We start from the raw sequence: 24,108 nt of genomic DNA on the forward strand, positions 1-24,108 counted from the left end.
GCACTGAGCAGCGAGCACAGTTCTCTGTGTGCGTGGGGTCTGGGGGCTCCTGGAGAAACTGCGCTGAAAGCGTTAGGAGGAGCATTTAAAGGCACCTGAGGAAGCTGAGTGCAATCCCACTGGTATTCCCTATGGGAGGTTTTAGACGAGACTAGGAAAAATAAACTGTTGTTGTTATCTAAGTTGTTTATTGGCTTGGCTTTTAAGTGTGCTTTTTAAAATGCTTTTAAATGGCATCGAATATAGAGTGCTAAATATTTAGGTTCTAAGACCAATGACCAAAAAATTAAAAAAAAAAAAATAGCCTTATTTCATTCTATGCAGGGAATAAACCCTAATGCTTAAACTACCAAAGCAGACGATTTATTTGTATTGCATTTATACTTCTCTTTTAATGCAGATAAAGTCAAACTTAAATGCACTCGCTATTTTCCTTTTTTAAATAGATATCCTGGTGGGTGCGAGGGTAGATATTTGTGATTGAGTAGCAGGATTCTTACCTTCCATGTAGGAGATACTGGTTTGATTTTTGGCCAAAGCACCTCATGGACAGCCACTACCCATTTCTCAGTGGAGGCTTGTGCATTGCTATGATACTGCCCAGATTTCAGGGAATCATTCAGATACTATGGACTAGGAAGAAAGGCCTCGTGATCTCCTTCTGAAAATCAGACAACGGAACCCTCTGGGTCACAATGATTCAATCTGTGTGGAGCTTTACTGAACAGCAGTTCACGACAATAAATAGAATGATATTTGTCACAGTACAGTAACATCCATTTTAGGGAAAATATATAAATTCAAAGTGGAAGGAAAATTTCAAAATATTTTTCTCATACTCAAGGGCTAAGATAATTTTTTTTTTAAATCAGAATCTAGAAGATTCTGATTCTGAGAAGTACCATGGACTGCCACGAGAACGAACAAATCTGTCTTAGAAGAAGTACAAACAGAATGCTCCTTGGAAGCAGGGATGGCGAGACTGCGTCTTACATACTTTGGACATGTTGTCAGGAGGGATCAGTCCCTGGGGAAGGACATCATGCTTGGCAGAGTACAGGGTGAGCGGAAAAGAGGAAGACCCTCAACGAGGTGGACTGACACAGTGGCTGCGGCAATGAACTCAAGCATAACAAGGATTGTGAGGATGGCTCAGGACCAGGCAGTGTTTCGTTCCGTTGTGCATGGGGTTGCTATGAGCCAGAACTGACTCGATGGCACCTAACAACAACAAAAACAATTCTTCCCCTTTGTTTCAAACTTTCCCGTTCTAATTGCCGGTAACTATCAATACATCTTGGTTGCATGTTTGATCAATTTCAGGCTGCAGAACTGGGTAAAAATCTTCAATTTCTTCGTTTTTGGCATTACTGGTAGGTGTGTAAATTTGGATAATCATATTAATTGGTCTTCCTTGTGGGCATATGGATATTATCCTGTCAGCAACACGGTTGTACTTCAGGATGTATCTTGAAATGTTCTTTTTTAAATTTTTTTGTTGTAATTTGGGTGAAAGTTTACAGAACAAACTAGTTTCTCATTAAACAGGACACATACTGTTTTATGACATTGGTTAACAACCCTACGACATGTCATCAGTCTCCCTTCCCAAACTTGGGCTCCCTATTACCAGCTTCCTTATCCCCTCCTGCCTTCTAGTCCTTGCCCCAGGGCTGGCCTACCCCTTTAGTCTTCTTTTGTTTTATGGGTGTGTCCAATCTCTGCCTGAAGGGTGAAACACAGGAGTGACTTCATTACTGAGCTGAAAGTGTGTCTGGGGGCCAAACACTCAGGGATTCTCCAGTCTTTATCAGGCCAGCAAGACTGGTCTTTCATTTTGAGTTAGAATTTTGTTCTACATTTTTCTCTAGCTCTGTCCAGAACCCTCTGTTGTGATCCCTGTCAGAGAATTCAGTAGTGGTAGCCGGGCAACATCTAGTTGTACTGGACTCAGTCTGGTGGAGGCTGTGCTAGATGTGGCCCCATTAGTCCTTTGGACTAATCTTTCCTTTGTGTCTTTAGTTGTCTTCATTCTTCCTTGCTCCTGAAAGGGGGAGACCAGTGGAGTATCCTAGATGACCGCTCATAGGCTTTTAAGACCCTGGACACTACTTACCAAAGTAGAATGTAGAACATTTTCTTTATAAACCATATTACGTCAACTGAGCTAGATGTTCCCTGAGACCATGGTCCCCACAGCCCCCAGTCCAGCAATTCAGTCCCTCAGGGAATTTGGATGTGTCTACGAACCTTCTATGACCTTGCCTTGTACAAGTTGTGCTGGCTTTCCCAGTATTGTGTACTGTCTAACCCTTCGCCAAAGTTACCACTTACCTACTGTGTATTAGCTATTTTTCCATCCCCACCCCTCCCCTCCCTTGTAATCATCAAAAATTGTTTATTTTGTGTGTAAATCTTTTCATGAGTTTTTACAGAAGTAGTCTCATAAAATATTTATCTTTTGTGATTGACTTATTTCACTCAGCATAATGACCTCCAGATTCATCTGTGTTATATTTGACAGATTCATTGTTGCTCTATATCGTTGTGTAATACTCTGTTGTGTATATGTACCACAGTTTGTTTATCCATTCATCTATTGGTGGGCGTCTAGGATGTTTCCATCTTTTTGCTATTGTGAACAATGCTGCAATGAACATGCGTGCCCATATGTCTATTCGTGTAATGACTCTTATCTCTCTAAGATATATTTCTGGATCGTATGGTATTTCTATTTCTAACTTTCTAAGGAAGTGCCATATTGTTTTCCAAAACCGTTGTATCATTTTGCATTCCCACCAGCAATGCATAAGAGTTCCAATCTCCCTGCAACCTCTCCAACATTTATTATTTCCTGTTTCTTTGATTCATGTGAGGCCAGGGTAAGATGCTGTCTCATTGAGGGTATGATTTGTTTTTCTCTAATGGCTAGTGATTGCTAGCATCTTCTCTTGCGTCTGTTGGCTGCTTGAATGTCTTCTTTGGTGAAATGTCTGTTCATTTCCTTTGCCCATTTTTTAATTGGATTATTGTCTTTTTGTTGTAGAGGTGTTGGATTTTCTTGTAGATTTTAGAGATTAGACCTTTGTCCCATTTGTAATAGCCAAATTTTTTTTTCCCAGTCTATACGTTCTCTTTTTACCCTTTTGATAGGTCTTTGGATGAGCATGAGTGATGCAGTTATTTAGCTTATCATCTGGAGTTCATGTGTTATTGGTTAACATCCTGTTAAAGTTGTGTATTAGGGCCTCTAGCACAGAACCTATTTTTTCTTCTATGAACTTCATAGTTTTTGGCTTTATATTTGGGTTTTTGATCCATTTTGAATTAGTTTTTGTATATGGTGTGAGATATGGGCCCTGTTTCATTTTTCTGCAGATGGACATCCAGTTTTGCCAGCATCATTTGTTAAAAAGGATGTCTTTTCCCCATTTGATGGATTTTGAGCCCTTGTTGAAGATCAGGTGACCATAGGAGAATAGGTTTACATCTGGGTTCTCAACTCTGTTCCATTGGTCAATGCATCTGTCGTCGTCCCAGTACCATGCTGTTTTGAATACCATAGCTGTATAGTAGGTTCTGAGGTCATGTAGTATGAGTCCTCTTACTTTATTCTTCAATAGTGCTTTAATTATCCAGGGCTACTTCCCTTTCTATATAAAGTTAATGATAAATTTTTCCATCTCTTTTAAAGAATGTTCTCAGTATTTGGATCGGGATTGCATTGTATTTGTAAATCGCTTTGGGTAGAACTGTCATTTTCACAATGTTATGTCTGCCTGTCCATGAGCATGGTGTGCTTTTCCATTTATGCAGATCTCTTTTGGTTTCTTGCAGTAGTGTTTGGTAGTTTTCTTTCTATAGGTCTTTTACACTCCTGGTTAGATTTATTCCTAAGTATTTTGTTTTCTTAGGGGCTACTATACATGGTATGAAGTTCCTTATTTCTTTTTCATCATTCTCTATTGGTGTATAGGAATCCAGCTGATTTTGTATGTTTTTCTTGTATCCTGCTCCTCTACTGAATCTTTCTATTAGTTCCAGTAGTTGTGGACTCTTTTGAGTTTCTATGTATAGTATCATATCACCCACAAATAGGGACAGTTTAACTTCTTCATTACCAATTTGGATGTCCTTTATTTCATTTTCTTGCCTTATTACTCTAGCTAGGACATCCAGCATAATGTTCAATAGAAGTGGTGATAAAGAGCATCCTTGTCTTGTTCCTGTTCTCAGGGGGAATGTTTTCACCCTCTCTCCGTTAAGAATGATGCTGGCCACTGGTTTTGCATAGATGCCCTTTATTATGTTGAGAAATTTCCCTTCTATACCCATTTTACTGAGAGCGTTTATCAGGAATTGGTGTTGGATTTTGTCGAATGCCTTTTCTGCATGGATTGAGATGATCACATGAGTCTTTTCTTTCCTTTTATTTGTACTGTGGATAGTTTTGGTTGAATTTCTAATGTTGAACCATACTTGCACCTGGTATGAACCTTTCTTGGTTGTGGTGTCTTATTTTTTTGATAATAAGCTGAGTTCTATTGCTTAGAGTTTTATTGAGAACTTTTGCAACTGCATTCATGAGACATATTGGTCTGTAATTCTTCTTTTTTTGTGGCATCTTTGCCTGGCTTTGGTGTTAGGGTTATGCTGGTTTCATAGAATGAATTCAGAAGTATTGCTTCCTTTTCTATATTCTGAAATAGTTTGAGCAGTACTGGTATAAGTGCTTCTTTGAATATTTGGTAGAATTCTCCAGTGAAGCCATCTGGGCCACAGCTTTTTTTTTGGGTGGTGGCGGTGGGAGGGGGGTTATTATCTTTTCAATTTCTTCTCTTGTTATGGGTCTGTTCAGATTTTCAACATCACTTTGTGTTAGTTTGGGTAGGTAGTGTGTTTCTTGAAATTCACCCATTTCCTCTTGGTTTCAAAAATTTTGGAGTACAGGTTTTCATAATACTCTGTTACGATCCTTTGTATGTCAGTTGGGTGAGTTGTAATACCTCCCTCCACCCCGCCCCATTTCATTTATTATTTGGGTTATTTGCATCCTCTTCTGTTTTTCTTTTGTCAGTTGGCCAGTGGTTTGTCAATTTTATTGATCCTTTCAAAGAACCAACTTTTGGTTTTGTTGATTCTTTCTATTGTTTTCCTATTCTCTATTTATTTCCACTCTGATCTTTGTTATTTCCTTTCTTCTGGTGGCTGTGGGCTTCTTTTGATGTTCTTCTTCTATTTTTTTCAAGCTGTATAGATAATGCTTTGTTTTCATCCCTGTCTTCTTTTTTGATGTGTGCATCTATTGCTATAAACTGACCTTTCTGGACTCCCTTTGCTCTTTCCCAAAGGTTTTGGCACGATGTGTTTTCATCGTAGTTTGACTCCAGGAATTTTTTTGATTCCATCTCTTATTTCATCAATTACCGAGTGGTTTTTAAGCTGGGTGTTATTCAGTTTCTATGTAATTGATTTTTTTTTTTCCTTGCTTTTCCTGTTGCTAATTTCTACTTAAATGGTGCTGTGGTCAGAGAAGATAATTTGCATTATTTCAATATTTTGGATTTTGTTGAGGGTTGCTCTGTGGCCTAAGATGTGGTATAACTAATCTGGAGAATGTTCCATGTGCGTTGGAAAAGAATGTGTATTTGCAGCTGTTGGGTAGATTGTTCTATATATGTCTATGAGGTTATGTTGGCTGATTGTAGCCTTTAGCTCTTCTGTATCTTTACTGAGTTTCTTTCTAGATGTTCTGTCCTTTACTGAGAGTGGTGTGATGAAATCTCCTACTTTTATTGTGGAACTGTCAATTTCCCTTTTCAGTGCTGTTAGAGTTTGTTGTATTTTGGAGCCTTGGCATTGGGTGCACAGACATTTATCATGGTTAAGTCTTCATGATGGATCATTCCTTTACTCATATAGTGCCCTTCTTTCTCTTTTATGGTGAATTTTGTTTTTAAGCCTATTTTATCTGAAATTAGTATTGCAACTCCTGCTGCCTTTTGGTAGTTATTTTTTTGATATATATTTTTCCGTCCTTTGATTTTTAATAAATTTACATCTTTGTTTCTAAGGTGTCTCTTGTAGACCCATATTGATAGATCCTGTTTTTTAATCCATTCTGTCACCCTCTGTCTCTTTATGTGTGCATTTAGGCCATTTATATTCAGTGTAATTGTTCATAGGTGTAGGTTTATTGCTGTCATTTTGTAATGCTTTTTTTGTGTTGCTCACGTTTTCTTTGTTCCTGTTACTCTTCTGTGCTGATTTCCTTTTGTTTGTGGATTGCTTTTTGTAGCTTTTTTTTTATCGAGATTTTATGTTTTCTTCTTTATTTTGATGAGTATATTTGTTAACTTTCTTTGTGGTTACCTTGTATTGACCCTTATCTTCCTAAGTTTGAACCAGTTTAATGTTACTTGGTATCGCCTTACCTTCCTCTCCATTAGACAGTTCTATACCTATACCGTTTATTCCCTGTTTTATTGTTCTGACACTGTTGTCATTTACAGATTAACCTCTCTGGTTCCCTTTTGCAATTCTTTTGGTTTGGGGTAGTCCTTGAAAGTTCATTTCCAAGGTTGTTATCTGGCTGGTACAATCTTGCATCCTAGATACAGGCTGTAGTCTGATGTTGTTTGTTCTCAGACTGAAGGATTCCCTTCAGTAATTCTTTTGTTTGGTTTTTACGTATTCCCTTAATTTCTGTTATCCAGAAATGTCCCCATTTCACCATCGTATATGAGTGAGAGTTTTGTGGGATATATTATTCTTGGTTGGCATTTTTTTTTTTTCTTTCAAGGCTTTATATACGTCTTCCCATTGCCCTCTTGTCTGCATGGTCTCTGCCGAATAATCAGAGCTTGGTCTTATTGTTTCTCCTCTGTATGTGACTTTTTATTTTTCTCGAGCTGCTCTCAGGTTATTTTCTTTGTTTTGGGTTTTAATGAGTATGATTATGATTTGCTCTGGTGATTTTCTTTTAAGATCTATCCTGTGTGAGGTTCGTTGAGCTTCTTGAATGGTCAGCTTTTCATCTTTCCTGATATTAAGGAGGTTTTCTGTCAGCAATTCTTCATTGATCCTTTCGGTGTTTTCCATTTTCTCCTCCTGTTCTGGAACTCCGATCCCTCCCAAATTTTTGCTTTTGATTACACCTCACATAATTCTCAGGATTTCTTCAATTTCACTGATTCCACTTTTCGTCATTTAAAACCTACTCCTAGCCCTTCTGTGACACTATTTCAGAAATTTTGCTGTTTATCCTTTGGATTTCTAATTGTCGTTTTTGTATGATTTCTAGTTATGAATTTATTTTGGCATTTGGTTCCTATATAATTTTCCTGAATTCTTTAAATTTTTGTCTGTATTTTCCATGAATTTGACTGCCTTTTCCAAAAAATTGTCTATTTTTTCTTCTTTTTTGTCTGCTTCTTGTTCAACTCTTGGATAGCTCTGAATATTAGAGATTTGAATTCCGTGTCAGGTACTTCTAGTGCCTTTTCTTCTACTGGAAAGTCATCCTGAGTTTTATTTTTGATGCCTACTGGTACCATTCTATTCTTTTTTTTTTTTATGTTTTGATGTCTGCTGTCTTCAGGACATTCAGTAGTTATTTTCTTCATTTAGCGATTGTAGATCTGCTTGTTTCATCCTACTTTTTTTTTTTTTGTTTTATTAGGTTGTGTCTGAGGTGAGCTGTGCTTCTTTGTTGTTTCCTTGTCTGTGGTCATGATAGTTTTCATCCCATTTTCCAATAGCCAGGGCCAACTGCTCAGCTATGGTACAGCAGAGGAGATCCAGCTGAAGTGTAGGTACTGGGATGGGTTGTTTGTCCCGTGTACTAGGGCCACAATGCAGGACAGGAATCAGTGCTGGATAGGTTCCAGTAGCCCATGCCTGTGCTGGTAGAAGTGCGATTTTCAGCACATGGTGTAGGTAGGAAGAAAGGAAGGGGGAGTTTTTGATGTGAGTTAATATGGGTATGGGAAAGAGGAGAGAGGAGAGAGAAACAAGAGCCAAAAAGAAAGAAAGAAAGAAAGAAAATGTGGTGAGGAAGCTTGCTGTTAGAGTGGAGAGGTGAGAAACTGAAAAGTGGAGAAAAACAAAAAGGAAAGAAAAGAAAAAGGGAAATAGAAAAAAATAAGTAACAAAAAACCATGGAAAAAATAGAGAAAAGCCCCCAGGTGTCCCACTAGTGCAGCTGAAAAGACTGAAGAAGTGGCTCCTAGGCTGCACAGTATAGCCTGGCTAGGAGGGAGTATAGATAGATGTCACACAGTGCTAGTTATTTGGGAGACAGGAAAAGAAGGTATGTATAGAAAGACCAGAACTGAGAAATGAAGACAGGCAGAAAGGAAAAAAGAGAGAGAAAAGAAATGCTCCCAGGGGCTGCACAGACTGGGGAAGTGGCTCCTAAGCCATACAGTGCAGCACGGCTAGAAAGGGCTCCCACGCCATGAAAAGAAAAACAAAACAAAGAAAAAAAAGGCCCAGGAATCCCACCAGTGTGGTGTCGTGGGCTGGGGGACTGGTTCCCGTTCGGGCTGTACTTCACAGCCTTTCAAGAAGCAAAGCTGGCACGTGGAGCCAGGTGTTCAAGAGAAAGGTGGGTGTGGTGGTGGAAGGCACAGAAGAAACCAAAATAAATGGCAAAAAGCAACATCATCAACAGACACCTGGCAATCAGGGAGCTGGCCAGTGTGGGCGGGCTGAATCCAAGGCTCCAGACTGAAGTAGTTTCCTCCCTACCAAGACACTGTGGCTGGTGGGGAGCAGAGGAGGCCAAAGGTGGGGGGGAAAGGTGGTTATTGAACCCACCCCCAGTGTCCTCGAGTCGATTCCCACTCATAGTGACCCTATAGGATGGAGTAGAACTGCCCCATAGAGTTTCCAAGGAGCGCCTGGTGCATTCGAACTGCCAACCCTTTGGTTAGCAGCTGGAGCACTTAACCACTACGCCACAAAAGAGTGGTTATTAGGAAAGTGTATATCAGCAGTAGATTTCCAGGTCCTTCTAAGCCTGCCTTAGTCTGGAAACTCAGCTGAAACCTGTCCACCTTGGGTGACTCTACTGGTATTTGAACACTTGTGGCATAGCTTCCAACCTCACAGCAACACGAAAGCAACCACATTACCACAAACTGACAGACATGTGGGGAATTTTTTTTGATTAACTAATGAAATATTTTCAGAATGTTTAGCTGTTAAGAGTCAATGCTAAACAAATATTCTGGTTTGTCACATTTTGGATTCTATTACCCTTTTCCTCCTCCCTTCTCATCACAGTGGTTTGTACCAGGGTTGGATTCTAACCTAGGGCAGACACTCCATAAAATGGCCAATCACCTAAATTTAGTCTACTCTACTCAATTATAAGAGCAAGCTTATTCAAATTTCCTCTTTGAAATTCTGACTAGGTAACCTGACAGGTTGGATGGAAGAGATAAAAATTTGTAGAATACATGAAAGTAGATCCTTTGTCTTGAAAACCAAAGGTACATGTAAGCAGACATTTTGAGAAAACAGAGAACATAGTACCCAAAACCCAAACCAAACCTAGGGCCGTTGATTCGATTCCGGCTCAAAGCGACCCTATAGGACAGAGTAGAACTGCCCCATAGAGTTTCCAAGGAGCACCTGACAGATTCAAACTGCCGACCCTTTGGTTAGCAGCTGTAGCACTTAACCACTACGCCACCAGGGTTTCCAAAGAACATAGCAGAGAATAAAAATGATCTCCAAAATACCAATTGTAATTTTATTATGACATGCAAGAAGTGAAACAGCTAATTGCTCCCATCATTCTTTCATGATGAAGAGCACATAGGAGATGAACTTTTAGTAGAAAATGAGTGCAAAACTATATAATAAGTTATTCTTGTTGTTGTTAGTTGCCCTCAAGTCAGTTTGGACTCATAGTGACCCTATGTACAACAGAAGGAAACACTGCCTGGCCCTGCACCATCATCACAATTGATGTTATGCTTGACCCCGTTGTTGCAGCCATTGTGTCAATCGATCTCGTTGATGGTCTTCCTCTCTTTCATTGACACTCCACTTTACCAAGCATGGTGTCCAAAGTAAGTGAGATGAAGTCTCACCATCCTTGCCTCTAAGGGGCATTCTAGCTGTACTTCTCAGAAGACTCAATTGTCTTCTTTTGGAAGTGCATGGTATATTCAATATTTTTCACCAACACCATAATTCAAAAGCATCAATTATTCTTCACCCTTCCTTATTCATTGTCCAACTTTCACATGCATATGAGATGATTGAAAACACCATGGATTGGGCCAGGCACATCTTGGCCCTTGAAGTGACATCTTTGCTTTTTAATGCTTTAAAGAGGTCTTTTGCAGCAGACTTGCCCACCACCATACATCTTTTGATTTCTTGACTGCTGCTTCTATGGGTGTTGATTGTGGATCCAAGTAATGAAATCCTTGAAAACATCAGTGTTTTCTCCATTTATCGTGGTGTTGATCATTGGTCCAGTTGTGAGGATTTTTGTTTTATTTATGTTGAGGTATAATCCATGCTGAAGTCTATAGTCCTCGATCTTCATTAGTAAGTGCTTGAAGTCCTCTTCACTTTCAGCAAGCAAGGTTGTGTCATCTGCATAATATAGGTTGTTATCAGATGCCCCTTTCTTCTTCATGTATTCCCCCTTCTCTGATTATTTGCTCAACATACAGATTGAATAAAAGTATGGTCAAATGATACAACTTGATGCACAACTTTATTGACATTAAAACATTCAGTGTCCCCTTGTTCTGTTCGAACAACTGCTTCTTGTTCTTTGTGCAGGTAAGCATGTGAGCACTGTTAAGTGTTCCTGAATTCCTATTCTTTACAATGTTATCCATAATTTGTTCTGATCCACTCAGCTTAATGCCTTTGCATAGTCAATAAAATAGGCAAACAAACTCAACTTCAAGAACTATATCAGACAGTGTTTCACCGCATTTCATCAAGTTTTCACTGGCTGATTTTTTTCAAAAGTAGATCACCAGGAACTTCTTCCTAGTTTGTCTCAGCCTGGAAGCTCAGCTGAAACCTTTCCAATATGGTGACTGTGATGGCTAAGCTTGCATGTTATTGAATAATGGCTGCAAAGCTTTCAGCCTCACAGCAACATGCAAGCCCCACATATGATAAATTGACAGACAAGTGGGGGATACAATAATTGCTAGGCCTAAGTATAACATTAGTTTGCTTAGAAAGCTAGGGTGAGAACCTAACCAAAAAAAAAAAAAAAACATAAAAAGAAAAACTAATCCATTGCTGTTGAGTTGATTTCTATTGACAGCAACCCTATAAGACAGAGTAAAACTGCTCTACAGGGTTTCAAAGGCTTTGATCTTTATGAAAGCAGACTGCCACAGCTTGGTAGATTTCAACCAATGAATTTTCAGTTAGCAGCTGAGCACTTAACCACTGCACCACCAGGGCTAAATGTCTACTAACAATAGGAATAGAAAGCCTGGAGTTTTAAGTTTAGCCTTGATTGCTAAGAAAAACAGAAGAGTCACTACCCCCAATATATCAATTGAAATTCAAAGACATATTTCTGTTGACCTTTCTTCCAGTTCACTAATCCTGCCATCCTACCTAGAAACAGAAAGTCTCAAATTGTATTTAAAAGTGAAGAAATGAAAAAGCTCTTTGGAATCACTAAATCTGTGGGCAGGATTTGTATATTTTGGGAGATAACTTTCAGATAATCAGGTAGTGCAATATAGGTCAAATATTTTCTCCTGAAAAAAAAAAAAAAAGAAACCTCGCCTGGCACCCAGCACCTTCCCATCTGCTATCTGGGATATGCACATGCTAGAGGTGGATTAGTGATGTCGTGTGTGCCTGGAGGCTGGAATTTTGGGAGGAGGTAGAGGAAAGGACCCCACGGTTCATTATGCAGACTTTTACTTAATCCTTGTATATGCAGCCACACACTTCCTAATATTCCCCCACGGTTATATCAGAAATTTTCTAGCTCGATTCTTATCTACTAATGATTATAAAATAAATTTTGCCCTTGAATCAGTTCTAATTAATGATGACCCCCTGTGTTCCACAGTAGAATTCTTCTATATAGGGTTTCAATGACTGTGATCTTTTGGAAATGGATTGCCAGGCTTTTCCTCCAAGGCTCCTCTGGATGCATTCGAACCTGTGATCTTTTGGTAATAGCCAGACATTTAACTCTTTGCACCACCCAGGAACTCCACCTATGACTATAAGCATATGATTCTTTCTTAATGGAAGAAATAAGCAATTCATAGTGATTACCTTTTTACAAAAGGATGAGAAAGAGATAATTAGATTTTTTTGCATTTTGTACATTTTTGAAGTGTTTGGATTTTCAAAAATTATGCATGCATTACTTCATATTTTCATGTCAACAGAGTCATCCAGATGGTGAAATTATATACTGTGTTTTCATCTTTTTATGCCATTGTTTTTTTATTATACAAAAGGAAACCATAAGTTCATATTTTAAAAAAAGAACAGCTTTTCTGTGAAACATGAAAGCTATCCATAAAAATTTATTTCCTCTCTCATCTAAACTCTCACTGAAATGAAAGTGAAGAAGGAAATGACAAAAAAAAAAAAAAAAAACTAAACAAAACAGGACATACTAGTTGCTGAAAGAGTGTCACGCATTTTCCAAAGCATAATGGTAGGTAACTGACTTAGCAGAACAGAGGAAGCTACAAGCATTTGAGGAACGATAGTAAAAAAAAAAGCAAGTTAGTTCACCTGGAAAGCTCCTGAGATGTTACATGCTTGAAGCATCATGTTTCACAGAATGTAGAGGTGAAACTTACACTGGATTACTGGAGGGTTATTTTATTTTCTAGGCTATACAGGTGGTCCCAGAGTTATGGGCACTGGACTTACATATAGCCAGTAGTTATGAATGAACCCGCATAATGCTAATTATATTAAAAATTTGAGGTACGTAAAATGGCTCAGAATAACATGTGGGCACTATTGTGTAATGAATATCAAAACATTCTTATTATTAATGTATGATTCTGTTAAAAATGTTTTAGGGTATCTGGAAGAGTTTCTTTTTTTTATGCTTAGAAAAGTACACTATACACTGTATACTAAGACAAACTTTTGAGTAACCGAAGTTAGATACAAACTGTACCTAACTGTTCCAACTTATTTACAAATTTGGCCTAAAAACAGATATAGGAATGGAATTCGTTTGTAATCCTGAGACTGTCTGTATTCTACACAGCCAGGAGACATTCCTTCTACCCATGATGGACAGGTGTCAGCAGAGCTCATAGACTAAGACTGGGAAGAAAGGTGATCTATTCCTGAAAATTGGCCAATGAACACCTTATAGATTACAACAGAGTATTGTCTGACTCACATGTTTTGAACATGTCATTAGGAGGGTTCAGTCACTGGAAGAGAACATCATACTTGGTGAATTAGATGGCTAGCAAGGATGAAGAAGACCCTTAATGAGATGAATTGGCACAATCATCACAAAAATTGACTTGAACATACCTGCAATTTTGAGCATGTTGCAGGACTAGTCAATATTTTGTTCTGTTGTGTATAATGTCTCTATGAACTGAGTTGATTCAACAGTAGTTATCTATCTCTACTGTCTTCTGTCAGGTTGGCTGCTTATGGGTGATGGGATACATGAAAATATCTACAAAGGCTGAGATCACAAGAACAATCTCACACTTCTGTTGTTCACTAATGGGTGTTATGTCCCAGGCAATGTTTATGGAATACCATGTCAATGGATGACTTAGTCTATAAGCCTCATTCACAGTTGGAGGCACTGTGAAGGCAGAAGGCACAACCTATATCTGAAGTATTTATCATTACAGTCCATATCTGAAGAAATAATTTCCATTAAGTATTTATAATTAAGGTTACAGACAAAATTAAGGTTGCTAATCATCTAACTTTCAATAGGGGTATTATCATGTATTATCCAGGTAAAATAAATGAAATCACAAGTATCATTTAAAGGGGAAGAGAGAGGCAGAAGAGAAACATGGGGTTGTGATAATGCAACAATCATCAAATATATGCAATGTTGCTGACTTTGAAGATTTAGGAAAGGGGTCATGAGCCAAGGAATGTTGGTGGCTTCTAGAAACTGGAAAATCCTAGAGCCTCCAAAAGAAACACAACCATACTGACACCTTGATTTTAGCCCAGTGACACCTATGTCAGAATTCCAACCTAGAGGACTTAAGACAATAAATTGGTGTTGTTATAAGCCACTACACTTGTGGCAATATGTTACAACAGAAGTAGAAAACTAACACAAGACCTTAAAACATATAGAGTCAGCTCCATATGTCCTTGCCAGAACACCAAATCCTTATGTCAAAAATTTTTCAATTTCCAGACTTACACTCTGTCCCCTATGCTAACACCTTCAAGATCTTCTCCCATAGTAATCTTCATTTGTCACCATGTAAATTAGCTGGGTACTGCAATTCCCCATGTAAATCATTTCTGAAAGCGTAAGAATTGTACTTCACTGCTTTGGCTTTCCTGAGACCTACCCCTGGTTAATGTGTGGAAGTAATGCGATATAGGAGGGAGCTCTGGGGGAGAAAAAATATCACTGTATGACAACTACTTCAGATGAGGTAATTGCATGGGATCAAGGCAAGGGAAGACTATTTTTTCACATGCGAAAGCCTACCAAGGAGATGCAGAAAAACTTTTGGATTTGTGGTTGTCACTTTTCTCCACAAAATTTTAGCCCCCAGAGTCCTATTCCTTCCCTATCAGGACTCTGGTTCCAACAAAGGAAGTCTGCTGAGGTTACACCTTCGGTCTTCTCTGCAGTTCTGCCTTCTTTATTATAAAATTCTAACTCTTAGCTACAGCAAAATTTCTGCATTTCCAGGAGACATAATGGATGGAGTGTTTCTGAGGAGACCCTTACATTGGATTAAATGCATACTCTCTTTTTATCTTTTCCTTATCTTGAAATACAAGAAGATATCAGCAAAAACTGAGGCAACTGGAAACTACTACTATGCAAATCTTACAATAGCAGAATCAAACTGTAGCTTCTGTAGTCAGTGGTAAACTACTTGGGATGGATTTTGCCTTGAAATTCACAGAAACTAAAAATAAAAAAATGTGATGCATATGAAAAAAGATATGTCACCATAATTCATCATAGAATCCATAGTTCCGTATCTACACAGAAAAATAGATACCCTTTTTCTCAAGCTAAAGAAATGTCAAAGCTCTTGGTACATAAAATTGATACAAATTTAATAACTTTAATACAATTTACTACAAAAATAAAGTATTCTTAAATAAAAATTTCTGTATGGATAAAAATAAAAATAATAAATTAATTTGAAATTAGATTCTTAATGATTATGTAATTAGAGACTGTGGGTCAGGTGGATAGTGACAAAAGTTGGTATCCAACCTCACTGTAGAAACATACATTTCATATTCACGTTTCAGTCCTTTCTACTATTCTCTGGGTTGTACTGAAAATTCAGTAAATTTTTATCTGTGACAGAAGATATTTCTGTTTCAAAGCCTCAAATTCCTCCTCCGGATTATCACTTTCATTTTTGAAAAGAGAAAATTTACCAGGATAGGAATTTAAGCATATAAACGGCTAACTGAAATCATAATAAAAACAACAAACCAACAACAACAACAACAAAATCCATAATCACGAAGTTGATACCACTCATGTCAATGTCATGTGTTACTGAGGAGAATTTTTCCATAGGGTTTTTGGCTGTACTCTTTATGAAAGTGATTACCAGGCCTTTCTTCTATAGTGCTATTGAGTGTATTTGAATGTAAACCTTTAAATTAATGGTGGAGTGACACCAGAAATCAACATGAAGAAGGACAGAAAAACACCAGATCAAAACTGCAAGTGGTTCTAGTTATCCAAGAGAGTTAGAGAGACAACAGTAAAAAATAAAAAGCAGTTGGTCTGACATACCTGTTTGTACCTGCTTTTGTCTCTTCCTCTACTTAAAATTGACTCAACACTAACCACTGTGTGTGTTTATACTACCCATTTTCCTGAAGGAAGTAGCACTTTTCCCACAAAATAGGATTCTATGAAATCCACAATAAGAAGATAATATGCTTTGTTGAATTATGGTAGGTCAATGCAAACTATGAAGAAGGATTTGAAATTTCCATTAATCTTTGGTCTTCTGAAATCAGTTTCTTGCTCCACAATTTCCTCATGGCATTTTTCACCTCAGCATTTCTCAGTGTATAAATCAGAGGGTTAAGCAAAGGTGTTCCAATTGTATAAAACACAGTTATCATTTTATCCATGGGGAAGGTGGTTGCGGGGCGTGTATATATAAATATACAAGGAACGAAGAACAAAATGACTACAATGATATGAGAGATGCAGGTGGAAAGAGCCTTTTTCCTTCCTTCAGCACTGTGGTTTCTCAGAGAATACAAAATGACAACATAGGAGAACATCAGCAATACAAAACTCACTATACAAATGGCCCCACTATTAGACACCAGTAGCAGGTTGGTCATATAGGTGTCTGTACAGGCAAGTTTCAACAAGGGCTGCAAGTCACATAAATAGTGATCGATCACATTGGGACCACAGAAAGGCAAACTCAACGTCAGAAAAATCTGAACTGAAGAATGCACACAGGCCCCTACCCAGGCTATAGCTACCAACACACTGCAGACCCGCTGGTTCATGATGCTCATGTAGTGCAGGGGTTTACAGATGGCCACATAGCGGTCAATGGCCACCAGCATAAGGATCAAGATTGCCAGGCAGCCAAAGAAATGAAATGAAAAGACTTGGATAATGCACTCCCTGAAAGAGATAGTGCTATTCTTCAGAAGGGCATCCACAATCATTCTAGGGGCTATGGAAGTAGAGAAGCAGGTGTCAGATAAAGATAAGTAGAAAAGGAAGAAGTACATTGGACTCTCAAGTGCCCGGCTGGTCTCGATGGTAACAATTATCAGTGAGTTACCCAACAATGTCCCTAAGTAGAAAAGCAAGAAAAACGTGAACACTATTTTTCTTTTAACAGGATCTTGTGTCAACCCAAGCAGAATGAATTCAGTCACATTATTATTCAGCAGAATGATTTCATGAATGAGGAGAAGGTACAAGTATGAAATTGTTTATCTGACAAAAACCAAAAAATACAGGAATTAATGTATGGTGCTATGCAACAGTGTGAAATATTTTAAGCAAATTAATTTGTGGTACTATGTGAGAGCCAGTGGTTCTTACTATGTGATGTTATGGGATATTTTGAGCAAAAATAAATATTCCTCATCAGGGACATTCTAGCTGTTGTTTCTTAGTTGCTTCATCTCTTTGTCCCTCAGTTTTTAGTGACCTCTTCATTAAAAAAAACCTCTTCATAGGGTCATTTTAAATCTCAAATTAGCTTTACGGAGGATAATTTCCTAAAACTCTTAAAATGCAACTCCTTGTTAACTTTGACATGTTTCTGCTCTTATTGATTTGATTTATTTGATAAGTAAAAATTAGGGATATATGATGACAATGTATTATTTACTGATTTTTTTTTCACATTCAATACACCTCGGGACCCATGTTTTGCATGGCCATTTTTTCAGGCTGCATTTGGGATATATTTGTCTTTCTTATTGATTTTAATGTTATGAAGTCACACACTAATCCTGTCCACATAAATAATGTCTTATTTCTACATATATTTATGTATTACATATTAGTGATGCATACTTACATAAATGTAAAGAAACAAACAAAATCATTGCTGACAAGTCGATTCTACTCATGGAGACCACATGTGTTACAGAGCAGGGCTGCTTCATAGGGCTTTTTTGGATGTAATTTTTTACAGAAACAGATTACTAGGATTTTCTTCTGTGATGGTGGTGAGTGGGTTGGAATCTTGAATCTTTAGTTGAATGCAAACCGTTTACACCACCAGGGGACCAAAAAATATATATCCCCAAAATTACTGAACACTCATTTCCAGATATTCCACCTTGAAAAAGGGAGCAAGAAACACTTATTTATCCCATTGCTGTGGTGTCAGTTCTGAACATAGCAACCCTGTAAACACTTACTACCTTCTAAATAATCTACTTTTACCTCAAACACCTAAATGATGTTTAGTACTTGACATATTGTAATAAACATAAATGAATATTCTTTGATAATTTGTAATGAGATATCTAGATGCCTTGGTAGTACATGGTTAAAGGACTCCTCTGCTAACCAAAAGTTTGGTGTTTCAAACCCACCAAGCACTCCATGGGGGAAAGATGAGGCAGTCTGCTTCCATAAAGACTTACAGCCTTGGATACCCTATGGGCCAGTTCTCCTCTATCCTGTAAGGTCACTATGAGTTGGAATTGACTCAGTGGCAGTGGTTTTGGAATACGGCATCTCAAATATCTCCATTTCTATTTTTTTGTTCCAATTTCTGAAAAGCTGAAAAGCACCTCTTACAGCACTCAAAGTCCCTGAGTTTATATTTCCAAACTACAAGGGGAGCACAATTGCTTGATAGTTCATGCTTCACAATAGAGGTTTTTTGCTTAAACATTTTAGATCCGGGGCAGCAGGAGTTGGGGTATCACCAGGCACACCAGGCAGCTGGTGTAGAATCAGACTGTCAATAAACACAAGTATAAATATAGGAAAAGTTTTCTATGTTTAAGTTGACATTTCATATTAATGTGAAATAATGGACCTTTGACTAACTGATGTTAGGAATTTGAATCTCAATTTGAAAAAAAAAAAAAAAAACTACCTCATTATTCAAAAAACTACATTCCAGACAGTTGGAAGATACAAATGTGTCAGACCAAACTAGAAAATAATATTGGAAGAATAACTATATTTTAGAGTAGCAAATTCATAAAGAAAAATACATTATACACAATTATATACATTATATACAAATAATACATTAAACTGCCATATAACAAAACTCACTATGAACAAAGAATTTTAAAAAGTGGTAGAAGAGGATTAAATATTTATAACTCCTGCAAATCAAAAACATAAAGATTAGTAACCCAATTTTAAGGAGCCCTGTAGGCACATTGGTTAAGTCCTCGGCTGCTAACCTAGCGGTTCATGGTTCAAACCCACCCGATGGCTCTGCAGAGAAAAGACCTTAAGGCCTGCTCCCATAAAGATTTCAGCCTAAGAAACCCAATAGAGCAGTTCTACTCAGTCACAAAGGACCGCTATGAGTCAGAATTGAACAGGGCTTCGAGTATACAGAAAGACTCATTAACGACCTGCACACTAATTATGCAGGTGATACAACCGTGCTTGCTGAAAGTGAAGAGGACTTGAAGCAATTATTAAAAAAAAAAAAAAAAAAAACTGATGAAAATCAAAGTCTATAGCCTTCAGTATGAATTACACATTGACATCAAGAAAAAGAAAATCCTCACAACTGGACCAATAAGCAATATAATGATAAATGGAGAAAAGATTGAAGTTGTCAAGGATTTTGTTTTACTTGCATACACAAAGAACACCCGTGAAAGCAGCAGTCAAGAAATCAAAAGACAGATTGCATTGTGCAAATCTACTGCAAAAAAAAAAAAAAAAAAACACTTTAAAGAGTTAAAAAGCAAAGCTGTCACTTTAAGGACTAAGGATGGCAGCTCACTACACCAAATTGAATGATATATGTCACGGTACAATAACACCTATTTTAGGAAAAATATACATATTTAAGGTGGAAGGAAAATTTGAAATTATTTTTCTCAATCCTGAGGGTTAATGTAATTTTTTTTTTAATCTGGATCTAAAAATCCCTATTCTGAGAGGTATCAACTCAATAGGAACAATTGTTAAGATTTTGGAAAAAGACTATTCAAACTCAATGGGAACACATTGAGCTTAGCAAACATGACATGACTAGGTAAATGTTTTGATTGCTGTTGTTATTTGTTGTTAGGTGCCTTCAAGTCAGATCAGACTCATAGAGATCCCATGTACAGCAGAACAAAACACTGCCCGCTCCTGCACCACCCTCACAATCTTGTTATGTTTGAGCCCATTGTTGTACCATGGTGTCAATCATCTTGTTGAGGGGCGTCCTCTTTTTCTCTGACCCTCTACTGTACCAAACATGATGTCCTTCTCCAGGGACTGGTCCCTCCTGTTAACGTATCCAAAGTACGTGAGATGAAGTCTCTTCATCCTTCCTTTCAAAGGAGCATTCTGGTTGTGCTGCTTCCAAGACGATTTTTTCATTCTTCTGGCCATCCATGGCATATTTAATATTTTGACCAACTCCACAATTGAAAGGCATCAAGTCTTCTTCGGTCTTCCTTTTTCATCGCCCAGCTTTCTCCTGCATTAGAGGTGACTGAAAACAATATGGTTTAATCAGGCATACCTTAGTCTTTAAAGTGACAGCTTTGCTTTTTAACTCTTTAAAGTGTTTTTTTTTGCAGTAGATTTGCACAATGCAATCTGTCTTTTGATTTCTTGACTGCTGCTTTCATGGGTGCTCTTTGTGTATGCAAGTAAAACAAAATCCTTGGCAACTTCAATCTTTTCTCCATTTATCATTATATTGCTTATTGGTCCAGTTGTGAGGATTTTCTTTTTCTTGATGTCAATGTGTAATTCATACTGAAGGCTATAGACTTTGATCTTCATCTTTTTTTTTTTTTTTTAATAATTGCTTCAACTCCTCTTCACTTTCAGCAAGCACATTTGTATCACCTGCATAATTAGTGTGCAGGTTGTTAATGAGTCTTTCTCTATACCCAATGCCCTGTTTTTCTTCACATAACCCAGTTTCTAGGATAATTTGCTCAGTTTGCTCAGCATTCAGATTGAATAAGGATGGTTAAAGGATACAGTCCTCACCGTACATTTCTCCTGACTTCAAACCATGCAGTATTCTTTTTCTGTTCCAACAACTGCCTCTTGCTCTGTGTACAATTTCACCATGAGCACAATTAAGTGTCCTGGAATTCCCATTCTCTGTAATATTATCCATAATTGGCTATGATCCACAGAATCGAATGTCTTTGCATAGTTATTTTTGCATAAAACACAGGTAAACCTCTTTCCGGTATTCTCTGCTTTTACCCAGGATCCATTTCACGTAAGCAATGGTATTACTCGTTCCATGTCCTCTTTGAATTTGGCTTGAATTTCTGGCAGTTCCATGTCCATGTACTGCTGCAACTGCTTGTGAATGATCCTCAGCAAAATTTAACTGGCGTGTGAGAGACTCAGTGGTTAAGAGCTAAGGCTGCTAACTGAAAGGTCAGCAGCTTGAATCCTTCAGCCACTCCTTGGAAACCCCATGGGGCAGTTCTCATTTGTCCTATTGGGTCCCTATGTGTCAGATTTAGCTTGACAGCAATGGGTTTTGCTAATATTAATTATATTGTTCCATAATTTCTGCAATCATTTACATCACCTTTCTTTGGAATAGGCATAAATATGGATTTCTTTCAGTCTCTTTACCAAGTAGCTCTCTTCCAATTTTCTTGGCATAGATGAGTGGGCACTTCCAGTGCTGCATCCATTTGTTGAGCATCTCAATTGGTACTCCTTCATTCCTGGAGCTTTGTTTTTCCACAATGTTTTCAGTGTAGCTTTAACTTTTTCCTTCAGTACTATTGGTTCTTGATCATATGCTACCTCATGAAATGTTTGAAAGTCGACCAACTCTTTTCAGTACAGGGACTCTGTGTATTCTTCCATCTCATCTTGATGATTCCTGTGTTTTGCCCATAGAGTCCTTCAATATTGCAACTCAAGAATTGAATTTTTTCTTCAGATCTTTCAGCTTGAGAAATGCAGAGCATGTTCTTCCCTTTTGGTTTTCTAACTCCAGGTCTTTGCACATGTCTTCATAATATTTTACTTTGTCTTCTACTTCTCTCCTTTGAAATCTTCTTTTCAACTGTTTTACTTCATCATTTCCTCTGTTCTCTTTAACCACATTCAAAAGCAAGTTTCAGAGTCTCTTCTGACATCCATTTTGGTCTTTTCTTTTTTTCCTGTCTTTTTAAGGAACTCTTGATTTCTTCATGTATGATTTTCTTATATCATGCTACGACTCATCTGGTCTTTGGTCATTAGTGTTCAATGCCTCAGATCTATTCTAGAGATAGTCTCTAAATTCAAGTGGAATGTACTCAAGGTCTTACATTGGTTCTTTTGAAATTGTTCTAAATTTCTTCAGCTTCAGCTTAAACTTACAGTATGAGCACTTGACGGTCTGTTCCAAAGCCAACCTTTGGCGTTGTTCTGACTGGTGATATTGAGCTTTTCCATTGTCTGTTTCCACGGATGTAGTCAATTTGATTACTGCAAGGTCCACGTGTATAGTTGCTCTTTATGTTGGTGAAAAAAATGCATTTGCAGTAAAGAAGTCATTGGTCTTGCAAAATTCTATCATATGATCTCCGGCATCATTTCTGTCACCAAGGCCATTTTTTCCAACTACCGATCCTTCTCCTTTGTTTCCAGCTTTCCCATTATAATTGCCAGTAATTATCAATGCATCCTTATTGCATGTTTGATCGATTTCAGACTCCAGATCTTGGTAAAAATCTTCAGTTTCTTCATTTTAGACATTATTGGTAGGTGCATAAATTTGAATAATAGTTATATTAACTGGTCTCCCTTGTGGGTATACGGATATTATTCTATTACTGACAACATCGTACTTCAGGATGTATCTTGAAGTGTTCTTTTTGATGATGAATGCAACGCCATTCCTCTTCAATTTGTAGTTCTGGCATAGTAGACCATATGATTGTCTGTGTCAAAATGGCCAATATCAGTCCATTTCAGCTCACTAATGACCAGGATCAATGTTTATGTGCTCCATTTCATTTTTGATGATTTCTAATTTTCCTAGATTCATACTTCATACATTTTGTGTTCCTATTATTAACAGATGATTGCAGCTGTTTCTTCTCGTTGTGAGTTGTGCCACATCAGCAAATGAAGGTCCTGGAAGTTTGAGTTCTTCCAGGTTATTAAGGTGTACTCTCCTTTAAGGTAGCAGCTCTTCCCCAGCCATATTTTGAGTGGATTCAAGCCTGAGAGCTAATTTTCTGGCACAATATCAGACAGTGTTCTGCTGCTATTCGTAAGGTTCCATTGGCTATTCTTTTTTTCAGAAGTAGGCTGCCAGGAACTTTTAAGTTTGCCTTAGTCGAGAACCTTAGCTGAAACCTGTCCACCAAGGGTGACCCTGATGGTATTTGAATACCTGTGGCATAGCTTCCAGCCTCACAGCAACAAGAAAGCTACCACATTACCACAAACTGGCAGATGTGTGGGGAATTTTTTTGATTAACTAATGAAATATTTTTAGAATGTTTGGCTGTTAAGAATCATTGTTAAACAAACATTCTGGTTTGTCACATTTTGGGTTCCCCTACCCTTCTCCTCCTTCCTTCTCATCACAGTGGTTTGTACCAGGGACAGATGCTGACCTAGGGCAGATACTCCATAAAATGACCAATGACTTCAATTTAGCCTACTCTACTCAATTATAAAAGCAAACTTATTCAAATTCCCTCTCTGGAATTCTGACTAGGTAACCTGACAAGTTGGAGGGAGGAAGGGAAAGCTTGTAGAATGCATAGAAGGAGATCCTCTGCCTTGAAAACCAAAGGCACATACACACAGATATTTTGAGAAAACAGAGAACATAAGGACAGTATAGAGTAAAAAAGTAAGATAAAAGAAAAGAGGCAAATCATGCAAAAACTCAGAGAACATAAAAGATGACACACTAGTACTCCCAGCATCCTGAGGTACTTTCTAGCTTCCCCCAAGTACTTGAGGGCTCTTTTTTATTATTATTATTATTATTAACTTTTATTAAGCTTCAAGTGAACGTTTACCAATCCAGTCTGTCACATATAAGTTTACATACATCTTACTCCGTACTCCCACCTGCTCTTCCCCTATTGAGTCAGCCCTTTCAGTCTCTCCTTTCGTGACAATTTTGCCAGCTTCCAACTCTCTCTATCCTCCCATCCCCCCTCCAGACAAGAGCTGACAAAACACTCTCAAATGTCCACCTGATATAATTAGCTCACGCTTCATCAGCATCTCTC

General features: G+C 37.9%; 1 protein-coding gene across 1 annotated transcript; it reads right to left on the bottom strand.

Moving 5' to 3' along the window:
* Positions 1 to 15,849: 15,849 nt before the first annotated feature.
* On the bottom strand, positions 15,850 to 16,977 carry LOC100675909 (olfactory receptor 4C16-like). Its single transcript, XM_064274209.1, has one exon. The coding sequence runs from the start codon at positions 16,951 to 16,953 to the stop codon at positions 16,162 to 16,164; it is 792 nt and encodes a 263-aa protein (XP_064130279.1). The 5' UTR covers positions 16,954 to 16,977; the 3' UTR covers positions 15,850 to 16,161.
* Positions 16,978 to 24,108: the final 7,131 nt, after the last annotated feature.

The sequence above is a fragment of the Loxodonta africana genome, chromosome 22 (assembly GCF_030014295.1).
Source record: "Loxodonta africana isolate mLoxAfr1 chromosome 22, mLoxAfr1.hap2, whole genome shotgun sequence".
NCBI classification, from domain to species: domain Eukaryota; kingdom Metazoa; phylum Chordata; class Mammalia; order Proboscidea; family Elephantidae; genus Loxodonta; species Loxodonta africana.

Coding starts and splice junctions, on each gene's coding strand:
- LOC100675909 (XM_064274209.1), bottom strand. CDS start 16,953: ATGTACTTCTTCCTTTTCTACTTATCTTTATCTGACACCTGCTTCTCT.